Source organism: Sander lucioperca, chromosome 6 (genome assembly GCF_008315115.2).
Source record: "Sander lucioperca isolate FBNREF2018 chromosome 6, SLUC_FBN_1.2, whole genome shotgun sequence".
In the NCBI taxonomy this organism is placed as follows: Eukaryota; Metazoa; Chordata; class Actinopteri; order Perciformes; family Percidae; genus Sander; species Sander lucioperca.
The window spans coordinates 1,364,853-1,386,815 of NC_050178.1; the positions used below are offsets into that span (position 1 = coordinate 1,364,853).

General features: G+C 37.5%; 1 protein-coding gene and 1 long non-coding RNA gene across 2 annotated transcripts in view; both read right to left on the reverse strand.

Moving 5' to 3' along the window:
- Positions 1 to 21,963, reverse strand: part of LOC116050327 (butyrophilin subfamily 2 member A2-like) — a 29,983-nt gene that overhangs the window by 7,078 nt on the left and 942 nt on the right. The window contains exons 2-3 of the mRNA XM_031300301.2: positions 14,938 to 15,270; positions 11,977 to 12,255 (exon numbers count right to left, since the gene is read on the reverse strand). Of these exons, the coding sequence (XP_031156161.2) occupies positions 11,977 to 12,255; positions 14,938 to 15,270 (612 nt within the window). The remainder of the gene's footprint in view (positions 1 to 11,976; positions 12,256 to 14,937; positions 15,271 to 21,963) is intronic.
- On the reverse strand, positions 18,437 to 18,890 carry LOC116050300. Its single transcript, XR_004105056.2, has 2 exons — positions 18,857 to 18,890; positions 18,437 to 18,582 (listed from the first exon to the last, which is right to left on the reverse strand). It is a non-coding gene; the product is annotated as an uncharacterized LOC116050300 (long non-coding RNA).

Here is a 21,963-nt window from a genome sequence, read left to right on the forward strand (position 1 = left end):
CACACTCTCGTTCCAGCAGGTATAGAGAATGTTTTTATGGCTACCCTGTCAATAGAATATTTTGCATTAGTGTGCTGTAATGCTCTACTATGGGCTAATCTCACAGTTGGCGCCACTGCTATTTTCTTTACAAACAGACTGGCAGACATTATTTTCACAGTGAATTGAACATTTCCTGGGGTCATTAGGGCAAAGTCATCTTTTGACCGGATGAATTTAAGCGACAAGTCTACACCGTTTAACATCAGCTTTTCCTGAAAAAACAAGTCGGCGTGTACCGGTGAAATTAATTCCACAATACGGCTTTCACCAGTGTATGCCCCCCGTTGCTCTAACCCCAAATTATCGACTGCAATGGATGTCTCGTCCATTTCCCCCCCCGTATCTTTACAGAATAGTCCGGTGCTAAACTGTGTATCTAGTGTTTCTTTTCCATAGTTCAGCAAACATTCAATAATTCCTCTATACGGGTATGTATTTGAAGACTGTGTAATCAATCTATCGCCCAGCATTATATCTACTTGAGAAAAAAGACTGCATCCAGGGTAGTTTATAAATCCCACATCGGCCGCATTAGCCAGCACTGTGCCGTCAGGATTTGTAATCCTTACACGCGTATACAGATATGAATCGTTAAGGTCTAAATAATCTTCTCCACTAGCAGATATGAAGAACTCTATAGGTCCACTGTCTGTTAGAGCAGACACAGGTGGTATTCCTAGGAAAGTTGATTTTTCAATAGATGTCTGGGTATACGGCACGGTGAACATATCTAGTTCGGTCTTAACACACTCTTCCGACTGATTATGAATGAACGCCATGATATTATTTTAGAATATGTCTTTTGCCAAGACCAGAGAGCGTTGATTCAGAGCTCTACGCCTTATGGAAGCTGTCTTCTTTTTGATGACTCTTCGTTTTTTGGTGGTGGTTTTACGTTTTCTAGATACCGCCTGTTACGCCCACATCCTGGGGGGCTTCTTCTTAACGGTTTGCGTCTGTACACCATGAGACCATTTCCCTGCTGTCTGTTTGCTATGGTCTCCCGTACATTAGACACAACATCCCCAATAATACCCGTGGCAGCAGTTTTCAGATGCGGTTTGGCTAGATTAAAACCCTTTTTTAAAAGTGGAACAGCCATTCGGAACAGGTTTCTGAATAGTCCTCCTAAACCACTGCCGTATTGTGTGCTGGAACCTATATAGCCAGTGAGTTCTCCACCGGCCTGGTTCATATAGTAGGCTGTATATCTTCCATCATCTGAGGTGTATGCTTTGCGCATCATTTTTTAATGCTGCTTCACAGGCCTAAAATGTAGTTTGACAATGACTTTTCCGTATGAAAAGGGGATGTGTTTATTCTGGTCGTCGCGTAAATCTATTTGAATGTCCGTAACAGTCGAGCGTGATAACGATGTGTAATGTGGCGTATCGTAACTCAAAGTGGGAATGCGTCGGGTCTCATCGGAGATATTTATACACCTGAGTAGTGGGACATGACTATCGCCAACTAACTGGTAGTCCACTATGTCGCTATAAATAAATATGTTATAGCGACCGGCGTGGATGTCTGCAGGCCTGGGGGCTACGCATTTAACACGAGGGATGGAATTTATTTCGAACACAGTGTCAGGAATGAAGCCCAGAATCTCGGCCAAATGACTTGTAAAGGCTAAATGATACCCCGCCCCTCCGATAAAGTAAACCCTGTTTGTAATATTGTTGTAGCTCATGGCTATGTCTGCTGTCCCTAGACTAGCCTTGCACCTCATATTATACTCTTTAACAATGCTAGCCACTGAGTTATAACACCCGACCGCTAGTTCTATTTGGTATGTCTGTTTAGTTTTCGTGTCAAAAATTTCAACCTCTGCATCGTCTATGGTAAAGCTGGTCCATATCTGTGGGTAATGAATCTCTATGAGGCCTACCTCATAAGGCTGCTGAAATATTAACGGTTTTGCCAATTTAGTTCTGAACTGCCATATCTTATTGTTCGGATAAACTAAGGCTGAAGCATTACTGGGGAGCGTAACAAAAAATCCATTCTTATTCATTGTACCTACGCCTTTCACTACAGAGTTAGAATGACTAGTTTAAGTGTTTGTCATGCTAGCTTTATCTCACATCCAATATGTCTTTTTCAGCGATCCATGAATTGAATTTATCAGGCCATCCCAACCATTTCACCAGTACTATCTTTTTACGACCTACTTTCTTGCTGTCAATTATTTTCTCTATTTTAAACACTTTGTTTTTGTCTACAGTTATGGGTTGTAACTCTGCCTCATAAAATGTTCCAGTCAATAGCTCCCCGCCAGTGTCTTTTAATATATAAACAGGGGGTGTCCTTCCGATGCATTTAGCTACAGTAAAAAATTCATCTGTAAACGTTTCCTCATAACCTTTCCTAAATACCCCCCTATGTTTTGACAACCTGACGGTGTCACCCTGCTGAAATTTAAAAGCAACCATTCCGGGGTGTTTCAGTTTGTATAGGTTGTTAAAGACTGTTTTCTCATTGTCTTTATTCACTGCAGAAGGAGCCATTTTTATTGACCTATGGTATGAATCGTTGTAAGCACTCACCAGATCTTGCACCACATCAGTATATCTACGTGCATTAACAGCTGTTAAATATCTCCACATACGAGTCTTAAAAGAACGATTGAAACGTTCCACTACACTTGCCTTTGTCTCGTATGATGTAGAGAAATGATGTATTTTGTATTTAGTCATCAATCCTTGAAAGGCCTTATTATAGAACTCTAGAATCCTGACGCGACAGAAACTTTTTAACTGTAGGTAGTGGTGGAGTGACTCCCGTACATTCTTTGACTGCATTGCGCAACTTATACACTCCCCCTAACCCCCCAGGGTGTGCGGGGTCATAATATATTTTTTTGCATAACCCTCTCCATGATGCAGTTAGGACACAAGTGAGCACATTAGTTTTATGCCATCCTTTTTTATTCTACAACACACATGACAATTATACGGGCTGCGAAACCCCCTCTATTGCAGATAGAGTTTTGGCTAAAATGGATACATCCGTTTTACTGATTATGAATACATGTAGTTTTTGCAAATCATGTAAGACCTCGTTACATTGCTTTTCTTTGACATACAGACCCACCACATCTATAAGCATAGTGTACATAACCAGTATATGATATACTTTCAGCATCTTGAAATTGTGCGTGATGTTAGTTATGACTGTACAAAAGGTGTCTGCAACACTCTCACGAGTTATTAGTATTGATAACAACATTTGTATCAACTCATCCCAAGGAGGTCTGCTATACTGTCTTCTAACAAGATCCATCACTTTCTCCAGCCTACACACCTCGAGGCTATTGGCCCTACACATACTCTGGTACTTTTTAACATCATTCACATTGTTGGCTATGGCTTGATTTACAATACAGGATAAACGAACTATCATATATCGCTCGCTGCTATGGTTATACATTACACGTAAACAATTCCCCATATCCACACTACGTTACTTTTTTCTCTCATATAAATCTCTCCAGTAGTCTCCAATCTCGCGAATTTCAGCAACTTTGACGACGTCCTCGCCAATCATAGTATCATACATTTCTCGTATTCTGACTGTGACATCTTCCACAGATTTCAACTCATACAAGACAGTTTCTGCTGCACCACGGATTCTTGCACCATCAGCCCAGAGCTGTTTCATAGCCAGAAAGCTCTGTACAACAGGGATAAATTTATCCGTTAACAGTCTTTTCATAATTTGTTGAAAATGTCTTACGTAGAAGCCCTCGGGTATACTACCCAAACACTCGTGTTGTTTCTGACTAGGATGGTTGATCTGACAACCTGGACACACCTCCTCCCAATATTTGTAAAGTACTACATTGAGCAGATGTAAAGACACTGTTTTAACACTGTCTATAAACAATGTTGACAACATTCCATCCGATTGATCATCCCCCACAATGTCTGAGCAAACATGTCCATCTGGCAGTTGTAAGACATCAGACGATTTGGGGAAAAACACATGTCCAAAGGGGTGGGGGGGAAGTGGCGGTGAGCAGATCAATAGAGAAGGTGGCAAAGGGGGGGACATCTGTGGTGGCGCCAGGAAGCGCTCAGGGGTTAGATATGATGATGATGATGAGGATGACAAGAGTGATTGAGGAGATCCGGTGACAGTCAGCGGTGCAAATATGCTGTGTTGGCTCGGAGGCGTCCCTGGTGATACACAGTTCCACTCCATACATTCTAGAGAAGGAAAAAAATCCATACATTACAGTCCCAGTAAAAACACACTAACAAAATAAAAAGCTTTTTAACTATTTTGAAATTAAATAGCACATACAAATAGACCCACCGTTTTACTAGAATTTGTGTCTGACGATTTTAGGTCTATAAAGTGGTCGTGGGAGGGGCAGAGAGGGTTGTCCGCCGTCATCAAAGATCAACTTTTTTCTTATGGTCTCATGAGACCTCCTTATTTGGGCTCTTCTGATGATATAATCAACCGTATCAAACTGCTTCTTCAGAATCTCCCAGTCACACCATTGTATAAAGAAGCCGTTTTTAAACCACTTGTTGCATTCAGCATTAGAAACAGGATATGGCTTTAACAACCATTCTTCACGACCTCTGGCTGCAACAACTTTCTCTTTTTCCTCGCATACACTTAGGAAGATAAAATCCTCAGCAGATCTTGTGAAACGGTCTGCTTCCACACGGTAGATTTTGCTTGCTCTGCTGCTATCCCACTGGGACACATACACCATCTCAGGAAATCCAGGGTTGTCCAGGTCCTTACAGACAACATCCCTAAAAAGCTTCCAGTCTTTCACCGAGATTGTACACTCTGTTTTAGCGTTGCTATGTAACTCCGCAACAACGCTAGTGTACACAGATAATGTCACATACCCCTCACTGTATCGAATGGAGTAGAAATATCCATTGACACCATCACATTCCATATCAGCTGTACACGACTCTATCATGCTGGGCGTAAAGATCTCTGGCCGGGCTCTCTTTTTCTGAGGTGCCCTACTCAAAGCAAAAGGGGTATCTATAATATCCACACCTTCTCCAGTATTAGATGATCCCTTTCGGGATGCACGATTCAGTTCAAATGTACTGGGTCTCAGTTCAAATGTACTGGGTCTCAATTCAAATGTACTGGTGGAGCGTGTATCAAGTGTACCTTCTTCACCAGATGATCCAGTTTGGTGTCCAAATAGGCGTGTAGACATGACTGTAGGACATTTTTTCCTCTTGCTTTTTCCTCAAAGGATTTGAAAATAAAAATGCAACGTTGAGCTGTTTGAGATGATCGAAGGTGGCAAGCCGAACTGACAAGCTAACTAGCTCGCTGAAAACAGTAGGTAAAAAAAAAAGTGACCAGACATGCCTAGACATAGCCCCTACATACCCCTCCTCTATGACCGTCATACAGTAATAGGGGGCCCATAACTTTTTAACCCTAACCATTGGTCTAACACCTGCATTTTAACACCTGTATCTAAATAAACTCCAACACGTAACACCATTGCGGACCTGTTGACGACGTCATCACGCATTCAGACGGCGAAACGTCAATACAGACTGGGGTGGTAGCTATATGCTAACCCCCGCGCCAGACTCCCTTTTAGGAATACAGGATTTTAAAACTTCACCACACTGTAACAGACCACTCCATGCAGTCACGGCTCTGGTTCGCACATACTTACCTTCCACTCAGGGGGGACAACAAACTGGGGTATATCGATTTCATTTATTTCAATTTTTTATTTTTTATTTTTTTTTTTAATTAATTTATTTATTTATTTTTTTCGACCAATCAGAACGCTAGAAAAAGCTGCACGCGCACCCCCTACCCCCCTACCCCCGGTAATTACTACTTATATATATATATTTTGCACACAGTGTGTATATATATATATATATATACACACTGTGTGCAAAATTATTAGGCAAGTTGTATTCCTGAGGATTTATTGTAACAAATACATTGCTCTCAGTCAATCAGAAATGTTAATAAACCTCAAATCTGAATATTTAACAAAGGAAAAGTGAGTTTTGGCTTTCTCAGGAGAATATCTAATATATATATATATATATATATATATATATATATATATATAATATATGTGTGCAGAATTATTTGGCAACTATTAGTGTGCAGAAGTATTATGCAACTAAATGAAAAACTAAAATTTTCCCATCTCACTTGTTTATTTTAATTTCTTATAGTAAGAATAAAACTCAAAATGTACAAATAAACACTTCTGACATTTCAAGAAATATTCAGTGACCAATATAGCCACCCTTCTTTTCAATAACTGTCATGAGCCTTCCATCCATGGAATCTGTTTCTTGATCTGTTGATCAACTTTTTGTGCAGCAGCAACCACAGCCTTCCAAATGCTGTTGAAAGAGGTGTATTGTCTTCCCTCACTGTAAATCTCACGATTAAGAAGGGCCCACAAGTTCTCAATGGGATTTAGGTCAGGTGAGGAAGGGGGCCATGTCATTATTCTGTCATCTTTAAGGCCTTTGCTGGCTAGCCACGCACTTGGATGCATGTGATGGAGCATTGTCCTGCATAAAAATCATGGCTTTCTTGAAGGATATAGACTTTTTCCTGTACCACTGCTTGAAGAAAGTATCTTCTAAAAACTGGCAGTAGTTTTGGGAGTTGATTTTAAATCCATCTTCAACCCGGTCCAGAAGGTCCAACTAGCTCATACTTAATAATAGCAGCCCATACCAGTACCCCACCTCCACCTTGCTGGCATCTGACTCAAAGTGGAGCTCTGTGCCCATTATTGATCCAGCCACGGGCCCATCCATCTGGTCCGTCAAGAGTCACTCTTATTTCATCTGTCCATAAAATCTTTGAAAAATCTGTCTTCAGATATTTCTTGGCCCAGTCTTGACGTTTCAACTGATGAGTCTTGTTAAGTGGTGGTCGTGTTTCAGCCTTTCTTACCTTGGCCATGTCTCTGAGCACTGAACACCTTGTACTTCTGGACACTCCAGGTGGGTTGCATTTCTGGAATATGGCAGCACTGGAGATTAATGGGTTCCTGGTAACTTCATGTTTAATTCTTCTCAAGTCTCTAGCAGTTAATCTGCATCTTTTGTTCTCCACACGTTTCTTGCGACCCTGTTGACTATTTGCAACAAAACGTTTGAGTGTTCGGTGATCACGCCTCAATATCTTTGCTACTTCAAGAGTGCCTCATCCCTCTGAAAGGCATTTTACAATTTTGGACTTTCAGAGTTAAATCTCTTTTTTTGCCCATTTTGTCTGAGGTAAAGAAGCTGCCTAATAATTATGCACACCTTGATAAAGGGTGTTGATCACTTAGGCCACACACTCCCTCATTACACAAATACACATCACCTGATAATGCTTAAATCAAATTAGCATTCAAGTCACATGCCTTCAAAATACCAAAATGTCTAAATTCCAGTGACTTGTGTCTAGAGACAAAGGTTTTCCTAATTAGTCTTATTTATATTATCTTATATATGACAAAATAAATGACTTGAAATGCTTTGAGATGAATCACTGAACATTGGCCTAACTTGTGTCTAGAGAGAGCTAAATGAATGTGATCATTTGAGACCTGAACATGAGCTCCATCATGTCACATCTGAGGCACTTTAAAATCTGATCCCCCAAAAAATATTGAACTGTTTAAACAGAAGTAAAAATAAAACACCGACAAATGTGCCAAACAGTTCACTGTCAGGAAAACAAAGTTTAACGGGAACATGTGTGTTTGCTGAGCCAGTTTAAAAGGTGGAACACAATGCAGATTAAAGTTGGTTTTAGGACAGTAGAGAGCGCCACATTGTTGAAAATGGAAGCTAAAATAAACTCCTCACTTCTGAAGACAACTTGGACATAACAGAGTTGCAGCTTATGAAACCTTCCTCACCTCTTCTTGCAGGCATTTAATGATGCATTCACAATCTGTCTTAAACTGCCAAGATGGACGAGTGCAAGTCTTACGTTTGACTAGTAATGTTCCCACCCTTCATGCAGTGTTGAGGAATTTTATGTACAAATTTGAGTTGCTTAAAGTGATTAAAAAAAACTTATAATGGCATTAACTGACCCAACATAAAGTGACACAACTTCAGTTACACTTCTTATTTTTGAAAAAAAAATTGAACAAATATCTGTATGCGTTCAACTTCAAAATATATTTTTAAATAGAATATATATATATATATATATTTTTAACATATTTTATATTGAAATGACCTGTGTGTCTGACATAAAGTTGAATTGAAGTGATTGCAGGATGCAAAGGGTTCTGACTCAGGTAGACCACCATGTCCAACCTCCACATGCAAAGCTATCCAAAGAGAGGAGGCTCGTAGAGTGAAACATGGTTTATTCAAAGGATATGATAAAAAGAGAGATACATAAAGTAACCATATACAAAGCTGGACTATCAAAAAAACTGACCTTGTACTGAAATTCACTTTCCTGTAACCAAAATACAGTCTACATCTGTGGTCAGAAAACAAACTGTTGCTCCACATCATCCTGCTCCGTTGAACTAACTCCACTTAAAGAAACCAACTCATAATTCAAATCCAAAAGCAGGACAGACTAGTGGAGCGTGAGAGCAAAACACACAGCAAAGCACATTCTCCAACATGACCAATGACCTGAACTCTACTGTATATTACATATGTAGTGATGGAAACAGGCAAGTGTCCAGAACAATGAGAGGCCGATTACAAGATATACATTTAGTTTATTCACAAAATCTGCATGAGATAAAAACAGTAAAAGGAAAAGGCCGACAGCGCTAGTGTTGAGCTACACAGTACACAGTGCCCCAAAAGAACAAAATACCACTGCACACTTTAAAACCCACATTAACTGTTCAGACATGCAGGGAATAATAGAAGACTTAACACATCAATCCACTCTAGCAGGCAATAAGGGATCTCTAAAGCTATATCTGAGCTTATAACTAAGTCAGGCCGTAGACAGGGGGGGTTTTGGTGGCTCAAAATATCCTATACCCGTTAATAATATTTAAAAAGGAAAAAAACAAAAGAACTCAACTAGGAAAGAAAACTAATTTTACAAAGAAATGCCTGTTACTCTAATCTAAATTAATGTGGTAAAAACAATGTTGCACTTGAAGACAGTCCTATAAAAAAATCAACATATGAGACCACTTTCCAGCATATTTTAAGAGCCAACATCAAATGGTCAGACAGTATGCCGTAGGCTACCTTTAAGTCATTTAGGTTTCATTCAGACCAGCAGCATGTTTTAATGTCCTGATGAACGATACTAAAGAAGGAAAAACAAAGACAATACACTCAACATCTCTGTCATATATCCAAGTTTGAACTCATCTAAACAGCTGACTGGAGTTGTTTTACAGCAACCTTTCTCCCGTCCCTGCAGTATTATGTGCTCTATGAAAACAAATGCACTTCCTAGTTGAGCAACCTTTCCTACACACTCTCACGTTACATGCTGCAGATCTTTGTAAATGAACACAGCACCTACCGCGAGGCAAAATGTTTGGCCTTCAGCAGAGAGAGAGAGAGAGAGAGAGAGAGAGAGAGAGAAAGAAAGAGAGAAAGAGAGAGAGAGAGAGAGAGAGAGAGAGAATGCAGAACATGGCTCTTACATGCATTGATCAGAGGTCAGCTAAAGAGGAAACACATCTTTTAATTTAAATCTTTAACTTCTAACAACTAACCCCTGATAGACAACAACCAGCGTCTGCAGCAGTGAAGCTTGAAGCTGAAGTTCTCAAACTGGGGTCCAGGGACTCCAAAGGGTCCTTAAGGGGTGTCCAGAGGGTCTCCTACAAAATAAAAGCTCATCTCATTGCAACACATTAAACACTCTGCACTGTTTACATCTTTTTAATACTAAGTCACTACAAATAAAGTACAGTAGATACAATTCGAAAGCATGGACTTTGGACTGGGCTTTAGACTTTTTAAACTCTTTATCCAACACAACACACTCACTTCTCCACTGTTTATCTGCATGTCCAGTATGTTGCAAACACACACACATGTTCTCCAAAACCTGGAGGAATAAATATAGAGCAGCAGAGTGGTGTCTAGATGTTTTAGGTCGGGGCTGCTGTCTTAGAAACTGACCCAAGAAAGGAAAATCACTTTTATTCCTTTTACACAAGTTTCAGCTGAAAAAGACTGTCACGCTGCAAATAATTTAATTTTTAATTATTCTATTCTATATTATTATTAATTTAATTTAATTCAAGATTTTCAATAGTAAAGTTTGAATACATTTAAATTGAAATTACATAAAGGCACTATATTATCGCTTAACAACATAAACAGTGCAAGAACATAGTAAGGTGTACTCAGGGGCAGACTGGGACAAAAATGCAGCCCTGGCACTGTAGCCACACCAGCCCACATTACCATGCCCATGCAGCCACGGACACGTGCATTCACTAATTACATTTGTGTACAGATGGTGAAATAATATAAGCAGTACCTTATGTAACAGATTTTTAAACATTTAATGTAAGTAGCTGGCAAACAATGCTTACTAATTTTTAAAGAGCACACGTTCATAACAAATTTACACATACTGCCTATTTATGCCGTTTGTATGCTGTTACTGTCATTCTCTACAGGTTTGGTCTGTCTGTTTGATTGTCCATGTTTCTCTCCGTTGACACTGTACATATTGTCTGTCTGGTTCTATATCTTTTCATTTGTTTTAACTCTCTAATTCTGCAATTTAAATATGTTTTCATGGCTGTGATTATACTTCAGGGTTTTTCCTTGCTCAGATTTGGTCTTTTGGAAATTTTGAGGGTAAAAGACTTCCATTCCTGCATTCTGATACATTTTTAGGCACCAATTTACAGTAAAAACGTCTAAATTTATGGCAAGGAAATCACAAAATTGTGGTGGCAGGTAACAATTCAAAATACAAAATATAATGGAATATTATTATATTAGTATTCCAGTAAGGAGGCTTCTATATCCGGGACATGGGCCGGCTACGACAACACTTGACCCTATGGTCCAGTTGTTTAATTAGCATGAACAGGGCTTTATGGTCACTTTTCCCCCCCCAAGGAGCAAGTTTTGCAACATTTTGTTGAAAAATGTAGGATTGACTTACATAGGCTACTGGTTTTACTGCTAAATTGTACAATAATATAATAATGTTATGGATACAAAACGTTGTGAAGTGTAATGTTTTCTACATTCTATTGATAAAAAATGATCAGTGACGTTGAATATAGCCTACAGTGTAATGGACCACAACTGTTCATGCATACATGTGAACCATGCATTAATTGCAGAGTTTAACCTACATAGTGTAAAACTAAACACTACGTGAATGGGGCACAGCAGAAAGACGGAGCCGAACGACGCTGCTTGTTCACGGTTTTCATGTGTAGCCAACTCCTATAGGCCTACACTTCGCATCAGGTGTTAAAACCAACTGTACCAAAACACCGAAATTAGACTACTATTTAACGCGACAAGACGTTTTTAAGCAGTAATGAAACTGTCTCAATTTAACGGTACAGATCCATTTGACCTTGCATCGCTTCTGTCGCGCCACGCTCCACTCTATTCCTATGGGTAACGTCAAGCGACTTCAACGTGCACGCAAAGTATTCCGGGAAGGCGGCTTGAAAAAATGCTGCGCGTCCAAAAACTGGCCGATGCCCATCTTTATGCAAATGAATGAATGAATGAATTTTATCTACTACAGACTGCTGATATTTCATTAAGAAATGTGAAACTGACACCATTGATGAGTTCAAAGTTTTCATCATGTTTGTTCAGATGCAGCAGCTAGATAACAAGGTGGAGACCAGGCTCCAGTCCTTAAATGAGAGGATATCTTTAACTGTTGAATCAAAGTACTTACCAACAACAACAAGCTTAATGTAGAATTCTTGAGGTGTCTGAGTGTATAGAAAACTACATCTGTAGACTCCACTGTCAGCCCTCGTCGTATTTCTGATGAATATGGAGACGTTGCCTTGTTTCAGTTCATCTGGAAAATGTGAGACTCGACCTTTGAACTGCTCACTCTGACCTGGAAGGTTGTCACTGTAAAGATCACCATAACAATACAGGAACACCTTCTGACCATCATCAGTTTTCTTCCAGATAAACCATGTTACCCGAATGTCCTCCTTGGTCCAAAGGGAACAGGGTAAAGTAACATCACTGCCTTCTTTCACTTTGATGACTTCTGGCCCTGGAAGATAAAAACATGTATTAATCAGTATGCTTACATGCAGAGTCATCAATGAGTAATTATTAAGGCAGAAAAAAATGTACGCAGAATTATTCCACAAAGGCAGTTTTACAAGCAGTTTAGTTTGTAGTCTAATTTCTCCTCTAACATAACTATTTCTACATATTTTTTTAAACATAACCAAAATATTTGAACTATGTTTAAGCTTGTACTGCATTATATCATTTACATACCGTTCCTTACACTCAAGTAATGTACTCAAGATCATTTTATTCTTCATTACAATCATTTATTTTTTTTTATTATTATCTTTTATTGGAAAAGCATGCTGAATTTTACAATTGTTTGACATATGAAGTACATTATGTTGCTTTACCATTTTTAACTTTCTATTACAGGAACAACAGAACTCAGGTGCGGGTGGCGGGGTAACCAAATTACTTCCATATTATTTATGTTATTCATTTACACTTTTAAATTTGTGCACAATTAATAAAAAGCAGCAGTGTTTACAAAAAATCAGATCTAACCGGCTTAACATATTCCGTCCACTTGGACCATATCCTATAGAAAGTGTCCATCTGCACTTTGAGTGAAAAGGACAGTTTTTCCATTGTGTAGATCTCTTGCACAATGTTTATCCAGTCCTCAGTTGTTGGTGGTTCTGGTTTGAGCCATCTCCTTGTTAGAGCCTTTTTACTTGCTGCCAATGAGATGTATAGAAGTTTATTGTCTTTCGAGTCCAATTTATCGGTTGATATATTACTGAGATATAAGGTTTCAAAAGCAAATGGAAAAACAAGTGCAAAGACATTCTGTATATGCTCGTGAATTCTAGACCAATACTGAGAAATCACTTGGCAGTCCCAAGAAATGTGGAAATGGTTAGCACCACACCCCCCCCCATCTCCAGCAAGTATCTCCAATGCCCCAATACCTCTTCTGAACTGGGGTGATGAAAAATCTCTTTATACTTTTCCAACAAAATTCATGCCATACATTAGATCCAGTTGTAACCCATTGTATCTCGCACATATGTTCCCAACATTCCTCTGTGATTATCAAATTACCTTCTTTTTCCCACTTCGCTTTAACATAATATGTGTTGTCTTTTTTACACTGCAGGATGCTGTTGTATAACCTGGATATAATTTTATTGTGTGCTCCTGAATTTGTAGTTAATGATATAAATGTACCCACGAATCCTAGATTGTTTAAATTCACTTTCAGTTCCTGATTAAAATAGTGCCTGATCTGAAGATACCTAAAGAAGTCAGCAGAACCTAATCCATGTTTTCTTTGCAAGGATTCAAAAGATTGGAGTGCCCCCTTGTGGACAAATGAATAATAATCCTTTTAAAATCCAATTCTTAAACCTATCATCATGCTGATTCGGGGTAAAATCTGAATCGTATGCACACCATTTTAGGATTTTTGAAGTATCTTCCAAACCACAAATCTCAATTGCTTCATTCCAAGCTGCTATCATTACACGTGAAATGGGTTCGTCCGTTAAAGGAATCTTATTCTGAAATTTGATGTCTGCTAATAAAGCTTCAACTGGTATTGCTTCAATAGTTGTCCCCTCCACATCCTTCCATCCTTCAGTGTAATATGAAGAACACAAACATATTAATGGTCTTAACTGTGCAGCACAGTAATATTCTCGTAGACAAGGAAGACCACGACCTCCTTTATCTTTCTTCAATTGTAAGGTTTTATACTTAACTCTGGATTTTTTCCCTTTCCAAATATATTTTGACAGCATTCTCTCCCACTCTAAAAATTGTTTTTGAGGTATGAAGATTGGTAAGCACTGGAATAAGTAGAGCATTCGGGGGAGAATATTTAATCTTACTGAATCAATCCTAGAATGTAAGTCCAAAAAAGGTATGGCATTCCATCTTTGTATATCCGATTTTATTGCTATATTCAGAGGGCCATAGTTAGCTTCAAACATGTTAGTGAAGTCTCGGTGCAATACCACCCCTAAATATCTGATACTGTCTGCCTCCCATTTCCATTTATAACTATCCTTGACTTCTTCTGGTGGGGCATAGTTCAGAGTTAATACCTGTGTTTTATTTACATTAACCTTGTACCCTGAAAAAGAGCCATAGTCTAGTAATAGTTTAATGATTTTAGGAACAACCTGTGTGGGGTAAGATATAGTCAATAGTAAATCATCAGCAAAAAGTGCCAATTTTTGTTCCTCTCCTACTGTTCTTACTCCAGTTATATCCTTTCTCTGCCTGATTGTTACAATCATTTTAATAATAGAATAAAATGATCTTGAGTACATTATAACATCCTGTCGTATGAATTTAAGCAGTCCCATCTTTTCACTCCCGGCTTCACATATATGGCTGTAAAACTAGAGGCCAGAGTTCAAACAAACATTTAAAACTATGCATAAAAGTAAAGTTAACTTTTTGTTGGTTACTCTCGAAAACAAAACCAAAATGCAGATTCATCTCTCAGTAACATCAGGCAGTGTGCACACTCAGATTTAATCTACTACAGACTGCTGATATTTCATTAAGAAATGTGAAACTGACACCATCGATGAGTTCAAAGTTTTCATCATGTTTGTTCAGATGCAGCAGCTAGATAACAAGGTGGAGACGAGGATCCAGTCGTTATATGAGGGGACATCTTTAACTGTTTCATCAAAGTACTCACCAACAACAAGCTTAATGTAGAATATTTGATGTTTCGGAATTAATGGAAAACTACATCTGTATTCTCCACTGTCAGCCCTCCTTGTATTTCTGATGATTATGGAGGCGTTGCCTTGTTCCAGTTTATCTGGAAAATGTGAGACTCGACCTTTGAACTGCTCACTCTGACCTGGACGCTCGTCACTGTAAAGATCACCATTATCATACAGGAACACCTTCTGATCATCATAAGTTTTCTCCCAGACGAACTGTGTTGACCGAAGATCCTTCTTGGGCCAGAGAGAACAGGGTAAAGTAACATCACTGCCTTCTTCCACTTTGATGACTTTTGGCCCTGAAAGATAAAAACATGTATTAATCAATATGTTTACATGCAGAGTTATCAATTAGTAATTATTAAGGCAAAAAAAAATTGTAAACAGAATTATTCCACAAAGGCAGTTTTACAAGCAGTTTAGTTTGAGAGTTTCATTTCTCCTGCATAATTATTTCTGCATATTTTTTTAATACACAACCAAAATACTTTAACTGTTTGTTTTAAGCTTATAGTGTATTATATAATTCTCATACCCTACATTACATATAATAAATCATTTAAAGGATAATTAATTAAGAATAAAATAATATTATCTTAAGTACATTATAACATCCTATAACAGTTATATTAGAGAAAATCCAACTGACTTGATCCTACTCTGGTGTAAGTACCAACAGAATGATTAATGACTGAAGATAAAACAACTGCAAAGACTCTAAATATGACGATTATGATGATAAAATGATGATGATCTAAATAATCAGTTGTGTTTCCTGCTCATCATGAATATGTTTATGCAATACATGTTTTACACTTACCTCTTTTACGCCTGTATAAAAGCACAGCTAGAGTAACAACGGCAACAACAACAAGAAAAAGAACACCAATAACTGCAGCAACAATCCATCCAGTGGACCCTGAAACAGAAGACAAAAAGTTAATGTAACACTCAAAATTTAACTGCATATCATATAGTATCACAGTCTACACAAAGAGAACAACTGCAGGTGTGCAAGAAAATATTACACAACTGGCTAAATGTCTGGCTGAGTATTTCCATTTTATGCTACTTTTTACTTCACCACAATTATCAGAGAGATATAATTTCTTTGATCTTATATGTATAAAATATAATACGTATTTGCTCTTCTGCTAGTTTTACTTAAAGGGATACTTTAAGAGCCATTTTCATGTATTTGTGTGTAGGACACAAAATGTCCACTAGGTGTATCGATTGTGCTTTACGTCACATGTCTATTTAGGTAAGAACCTTTCTACAGGTATCAGATGTGCTGTTGGATGGAGGAGCACAAATAGTTTTCGACCGTACAGCACTGCAACACTCATGTTGATGTATAAAATGTTTGTTTATGGAGCTTGATGGACACATATGGATTCTTGCACGTTTATTTGAAGACCATTGTGATGAGCAATAAATGTACATAAAATGCAACAAGGACTAGGAGTCTGTTATTTCTACACTACAGAGCGGTATGTACAGTGAGTCTTAGCCTTGACTGTTTTGTTATCAGAGAAGAACATCAACAATACAAACATGGAAATTATTTCAGCATCACGAGCTGCAGCAAAACTTACAATAAATAAGTTTTAACATATCAGGTGAAATATTAAACTAAGTTAGTAACACGTAAAAGTACAGAAGGTTCTGCTGTGTTTGTCTTTCTAGATGCTGTACGCAGAATATTTTAGTTTAAGAGTAATATGTATTCATGCAGTTGAGAGTGAGAGGGAAATATGCAGCTTAACAGACATAACTGGGCCATTAAGTGTAGCATTATTATTGCCATAACTTTTAGCAATATTATTATTATTATTATTATTATTATTATTATATTATAATAAGATAATTTAGTAACATAACTTACCTGTACTAAACAGCTCTTATGTCGCGTTTTCTGTAGATAAGCTACTCCACAGTTATATGTAGTAGTTAGTTTGGGTTAATATTTCTAACAATGATCTCAACTGTATGTAAGAATGAGAAACATTTTCATTCCCAAAGTATTTTGGGAACTAGAGCAGACAACACTACAGACTTTGTTTTCTGCATGTTTTCATCTCAACTGGAAAGAAGAAACTAACTGTAGAGAAAAGAGTCTCAGAAAGTAAACAAGATCTGGGTATTATTTTCTCTGTGGTGTAATATGGAATAACTTGATACTATAAGTGTCACTCTGACGCTGCACAACACTTCTCAATGCTATCATTGCTGTCCTCAAAATCTTCCTCTGAAATATGTTTACAAACAGTAAATGTAATTCTGTAATCTCTCTCTCTCCCCCTCTTCCCAACCGGTCGAGGCAGATGGCCGCCCACCAAGAGCCTGGGTCTGATCGAGGTTTCTGCCTTTAAAAAAAAAGTTTTCCTCCGTTGCACCGAATGCTTGCTCTTGAAGGGAAATGTTGGGTCTAGATCTGTAAAGTGTCCTGATAACTTGTTAACAGTTATGATTTTACACTATAAATAAAATAGAATTGTATGATGTAAGATTAATGATGTAAAGGCTCCTAAAAGGTGAATTCAGACTCAACACAAAGTTAATTTTTGTTTCTATTTAAGCTGTGAATTTGACTGTTTTGACTTATTTTGCAGTTTGTGTTTATTCAGCACAAACAACCGATGTATCAACCATACAGTACACACATTAGTATTAGCTGGCAGGAATGAGTGTTTGTGTGTGTGTGTGTGTGTGTGTGTGTGTGTGTGTGTGTGTGTGTGTGTGTGTGTGTGTGTGTGTGTGTGTGTTCTTGTTTAACTATATTCGTGGGGTCCAGTATACTTGTGGGGTCCGGACAGCTTTGTGGGGCCAAAATGCTGGACCCCTCAAATTTAAAGGGCTGTTTGAGGGTTAAGACTTGGTTTTAGGATTAGGGCTAGAATTAGGTTATGGTTAGGGTTAGGGTAAGGGTTAAGGTTAGGCATTTAGTTGTGATGGTTAAGGTTAGGGTAAGGGGCTAGGGAATGCATTATGTCAATGACGGGTCCCCACAAAGATAGTGAAACGCACCTTGTGTGTGTGTGTGTGTGTGTGTGTGTGTGTGTGTGTGTGTGTGTGTCAGTTCAAACTGATCTCAAAATCACTATGAAACATTTGCGCAGTTTGTTCTGTTATTTCTTGTTTCTTCTTATTCTCTCGTATCTCTGGTGATTGTCAAACAAGTGCAATCATTTGTAGAAATTAAAATTTTCACTCAGTTTGATTTTTTTTTTAACATAAGCAGATGTGTTTTTTATCTAAGTTAGAACTGCTTCAAACATGCATTTTTGAAATTATTCACAGATAAAATCCTACAGGATGAGGAAGAATCTTACCATGGATATGCACATCGGTCTCAGCATAAATCTGATGGCTGATAGTCTCCTGTGTGGCTACACAGCGATAGCGATCGCTCTTGGTCACATTAGCATTGAGAGTGATGTAGAAAAGGCCTCTTTTTATTGTGAGCTGTGGCTCCTCAGCAGGAAGTTTGTTCCCAGCACTGTCCTGCCACTTTACTTCAGGTTCTGGATTGCCATGAACCTTACACTGCAGCAGCGACCAGTCCTTTGTTTCCTTAAGTGATGTGATGGATGGTTTTGGAGCCGCACCTGTGAACACAGCATAACAGTAGATTATTACAGGACAATTAAAGCATTAAAATATTTTCTTCTTGCATATGGGGATTACAGTGTGACAAAAAAGAAACATAAAAACACAAGCCTTTCAGTAGGATTTAAATTCAGAGTGTGTTTTTTCATTGGGATTGACAACGGATTATGACCAATACACAACAAATACTATTTCTAGTCACTGTCTTTACAAAAATTGTGGTTTTCAGAACCCACAGATTACGTTATTAAAACCAGGACTTACTTGAGTTACCTGGGATATTTTCCCCTCTTCTATCTTTTAATGTTATAAAGCGCGGAGGTTGCATGCGAACCAAGATTTACATGTAAAAATGATTATTAAACATATTTTCATGTTGACTGTGGAAGTCAATACAGACATATTATACCTTTGAAACCCTGTTCGTTTTTTCAACGGATTTTAGAATCTAATTATAGGATTTACGACATCACAACAGTAGCGTCTTAGTTTACGGCAGCAAACAGTTAGCAACTTAAATGTTAAAATGTATTTAACGGTCGAAAATAGACATGTATAAACAATCTGGGGCTCGTTTTATAGAACAAAAGTCCACCAATTAAATGTACCTTGTTTAAATTCAAGCGGAAGTAAAACTAACCTGAATAAAAGTCGATTATATTCCTCGTTTAGCTTCAGCACCAGTCTACAAACTTTTAAAATAACGTATTTTAAGTAAATTTAAAGTATTGACAGTATCTCTGAAATCAGGAAACGCCCTGAAACAAAATAAACCAAACCGCATCTTTCTACGACCTAAAGTGACGTACCTACCGGACTTTTAACTCAAAGAGCCAATCATAGGAGAGCATCCGTACGTGAGCTCACGTGTGTCCTATTGACAGCTAGTTTCATCCAATGGTAAGTCAGCACCGTGAAAACATGGTGAGTTTGTAGCCAATTAAATTACCTGCTTGACCATATATGGAAGTTAATGTAGCTGGACTCTCCGTGGTAGCGGGACACTAACAGAACAGATAAACTTTATTTATATGTTTATAAAGGCGAGATTCACGATAATTAACATTTAAATCTTTATTTTAATATTTGTTTAAATATTAAGAACAGCTTTTTATAGTCAGATTTAACAATTGAACAAATGTTTTCAGAGTCAAAAAAGAGATTTAATAACAATTTGGTAACTTTTAAGAAGTTTTAGAGAGCTCTTTTCCTCTGCTGGAGATTCTCTGTATTGCATTTTCTAAAATATCTCAGAGTCACTTCTGTCAATCAACCAGAAACTTGGTACAGACATTATACACAAGTTAAAGGAGAGACCCTGTGAATTTCTGAGAAAGCTTCTATTTCATCTGTCAAATATTCTATCAATGCAACTCTTTCAGAGCCTGAAGTGAGATCAACACACCTAATGAAACCTGATGAGTGTTTGTTTAACAGTGATGCAATTTACATACATCAGTTCTTCATGGTCCTGGTATTATACAGATTAAAATGTTTCGATATTAAGAGACAGAAATATACATGATCAAAATGAGCCTCAAGAGGTTGAAACTTGTTCTAAAAGGCTAAACAAAACATTAGTGATAGTGAAATATTATTAACTTGACAAACAGTTTAAAAGACATTTTAATATCCTGTTCATGTACTGTACTCATCAACAACAACAACAAGCTTAATGTAGAACGTTTGAGGTCAGATATCTTTGTATTCCTGATGATAATGGAGGCGTTGCCGTGTTTCAGTTCATCTTGAGAAGAAGAGACTTAGACAGTCTTGTTTTCTGGCCTTGTTTTGCACATTTGCAAAAAAAAATTCTGATTCTTACATTTTGGTTAGTTTTTTAGGATATATTCTAATTTTTTATTTTTTATAACCTTTATGTTGTTTTTTTTTCTAATTCTTACGTTTCACACTGGTCTTAAGCATGCAATGAAACATTAATAACATTGAACTCTCTTTTTCCCAAATAATGTTGAACATCAACTCAGTATAGGCCTTTCTCCCTCTCTGCAGATTGTGGCCTTTTAATAATGTGATCGTATGAACTTCAGAGTTGAGCTGAGTTAGAAATGTTACAGACATGCTTTTCTCTTCTAGTAAGAGTCCTACCATGACTTTCACTTCCTGGACAGAAACTAAGAACATTATTATTTTTATAAGGTGACAATATGTCAATGTTGTCTTCTGCCCCTGAATGGTCATACAAATAAATAAATGTAAGTTAACACTACTGCTCTGCAAAGAAACAGATCTAGTAAACATCCTATGAACCTGTTAGCATTACAGCTCTTATTATCAGAATCAGAATCAGAATCAGAAAGGGCTTTATTGCCAAGTACGTTGCACATACGAGGAATTTGTCATGGTGTTGTTGGAGCATGTCACACATACAAATATACAAATATAAGAAGGATAAAAAGATATAAACAATATAAGTCTAAACATATACACACAGTACGTATTAATAACGATAAAATAAATTTAAATAAATAGTAAAATGAGTAAAAATTGACCACATACTGTCTCCTCATCAGGTACAGCAAGTATACACACTACACAGAGAGAGAGAGAGAGAGAGAGAGAGAGAGAGAGAGAGAGAGAGAGAGAGAGGAAACGGAGGGGAGTAAAACATGTAACTTTCTCTGGTTGAAATATTTAAATGTGGGGCTCTTAATCTAATAAATACATTTTAAAATTCACATCACACCTCAGACCAGAAAGTGGAGAGCTGGCAGGAAGTATCATGGGGGTGTCAAAATAGAGGCCGAAAATGCCCCAAAAAATAATAAAAAAAAAAGGAAGTAACATGGGGAGATTGTGCAGTATCTCAATAAACACACAACTGTTTGGATCATTTCCAGTGTCTATAATGTAAGGGTTTTTCTACATTGAGTACTTTAATTTAACTTTTTAATACTTTAACTACATTTTCCTGATGATAATTACAGACTTTTACTTAAGTAACATTTTCAATGCAGTACATTTGTAACAGAGTATTTTACAGTTTTACATTAGTACTTCTACTGAAGTAAAGGATCTGAATACTTCTTCCATCACTGCATTAGAGAGAGCAAGTATGAACGGGGAATGTGCATGTTCACAAAGATAAAGATTAGAACAAATGTAAAACAAAGATGTATATAGGCAGGAGGAGTAAACACATGGGATCTTTTAGATGTGTTACACACTACAAAGATTTAAAAGAAAATACTAAACAAATAGGATGCTAAACAAATATAAAAGTGAGGCATGAATGGTAATGTGTATATGAATGGGAATGTATTTTATTTTGTTTAACAACAGAACAAAATAAAAATAAAATAAAATGTAAAAAGTGTAGGTGTAATAAGTCAATACTATAACCTAAACGATTAGAATGG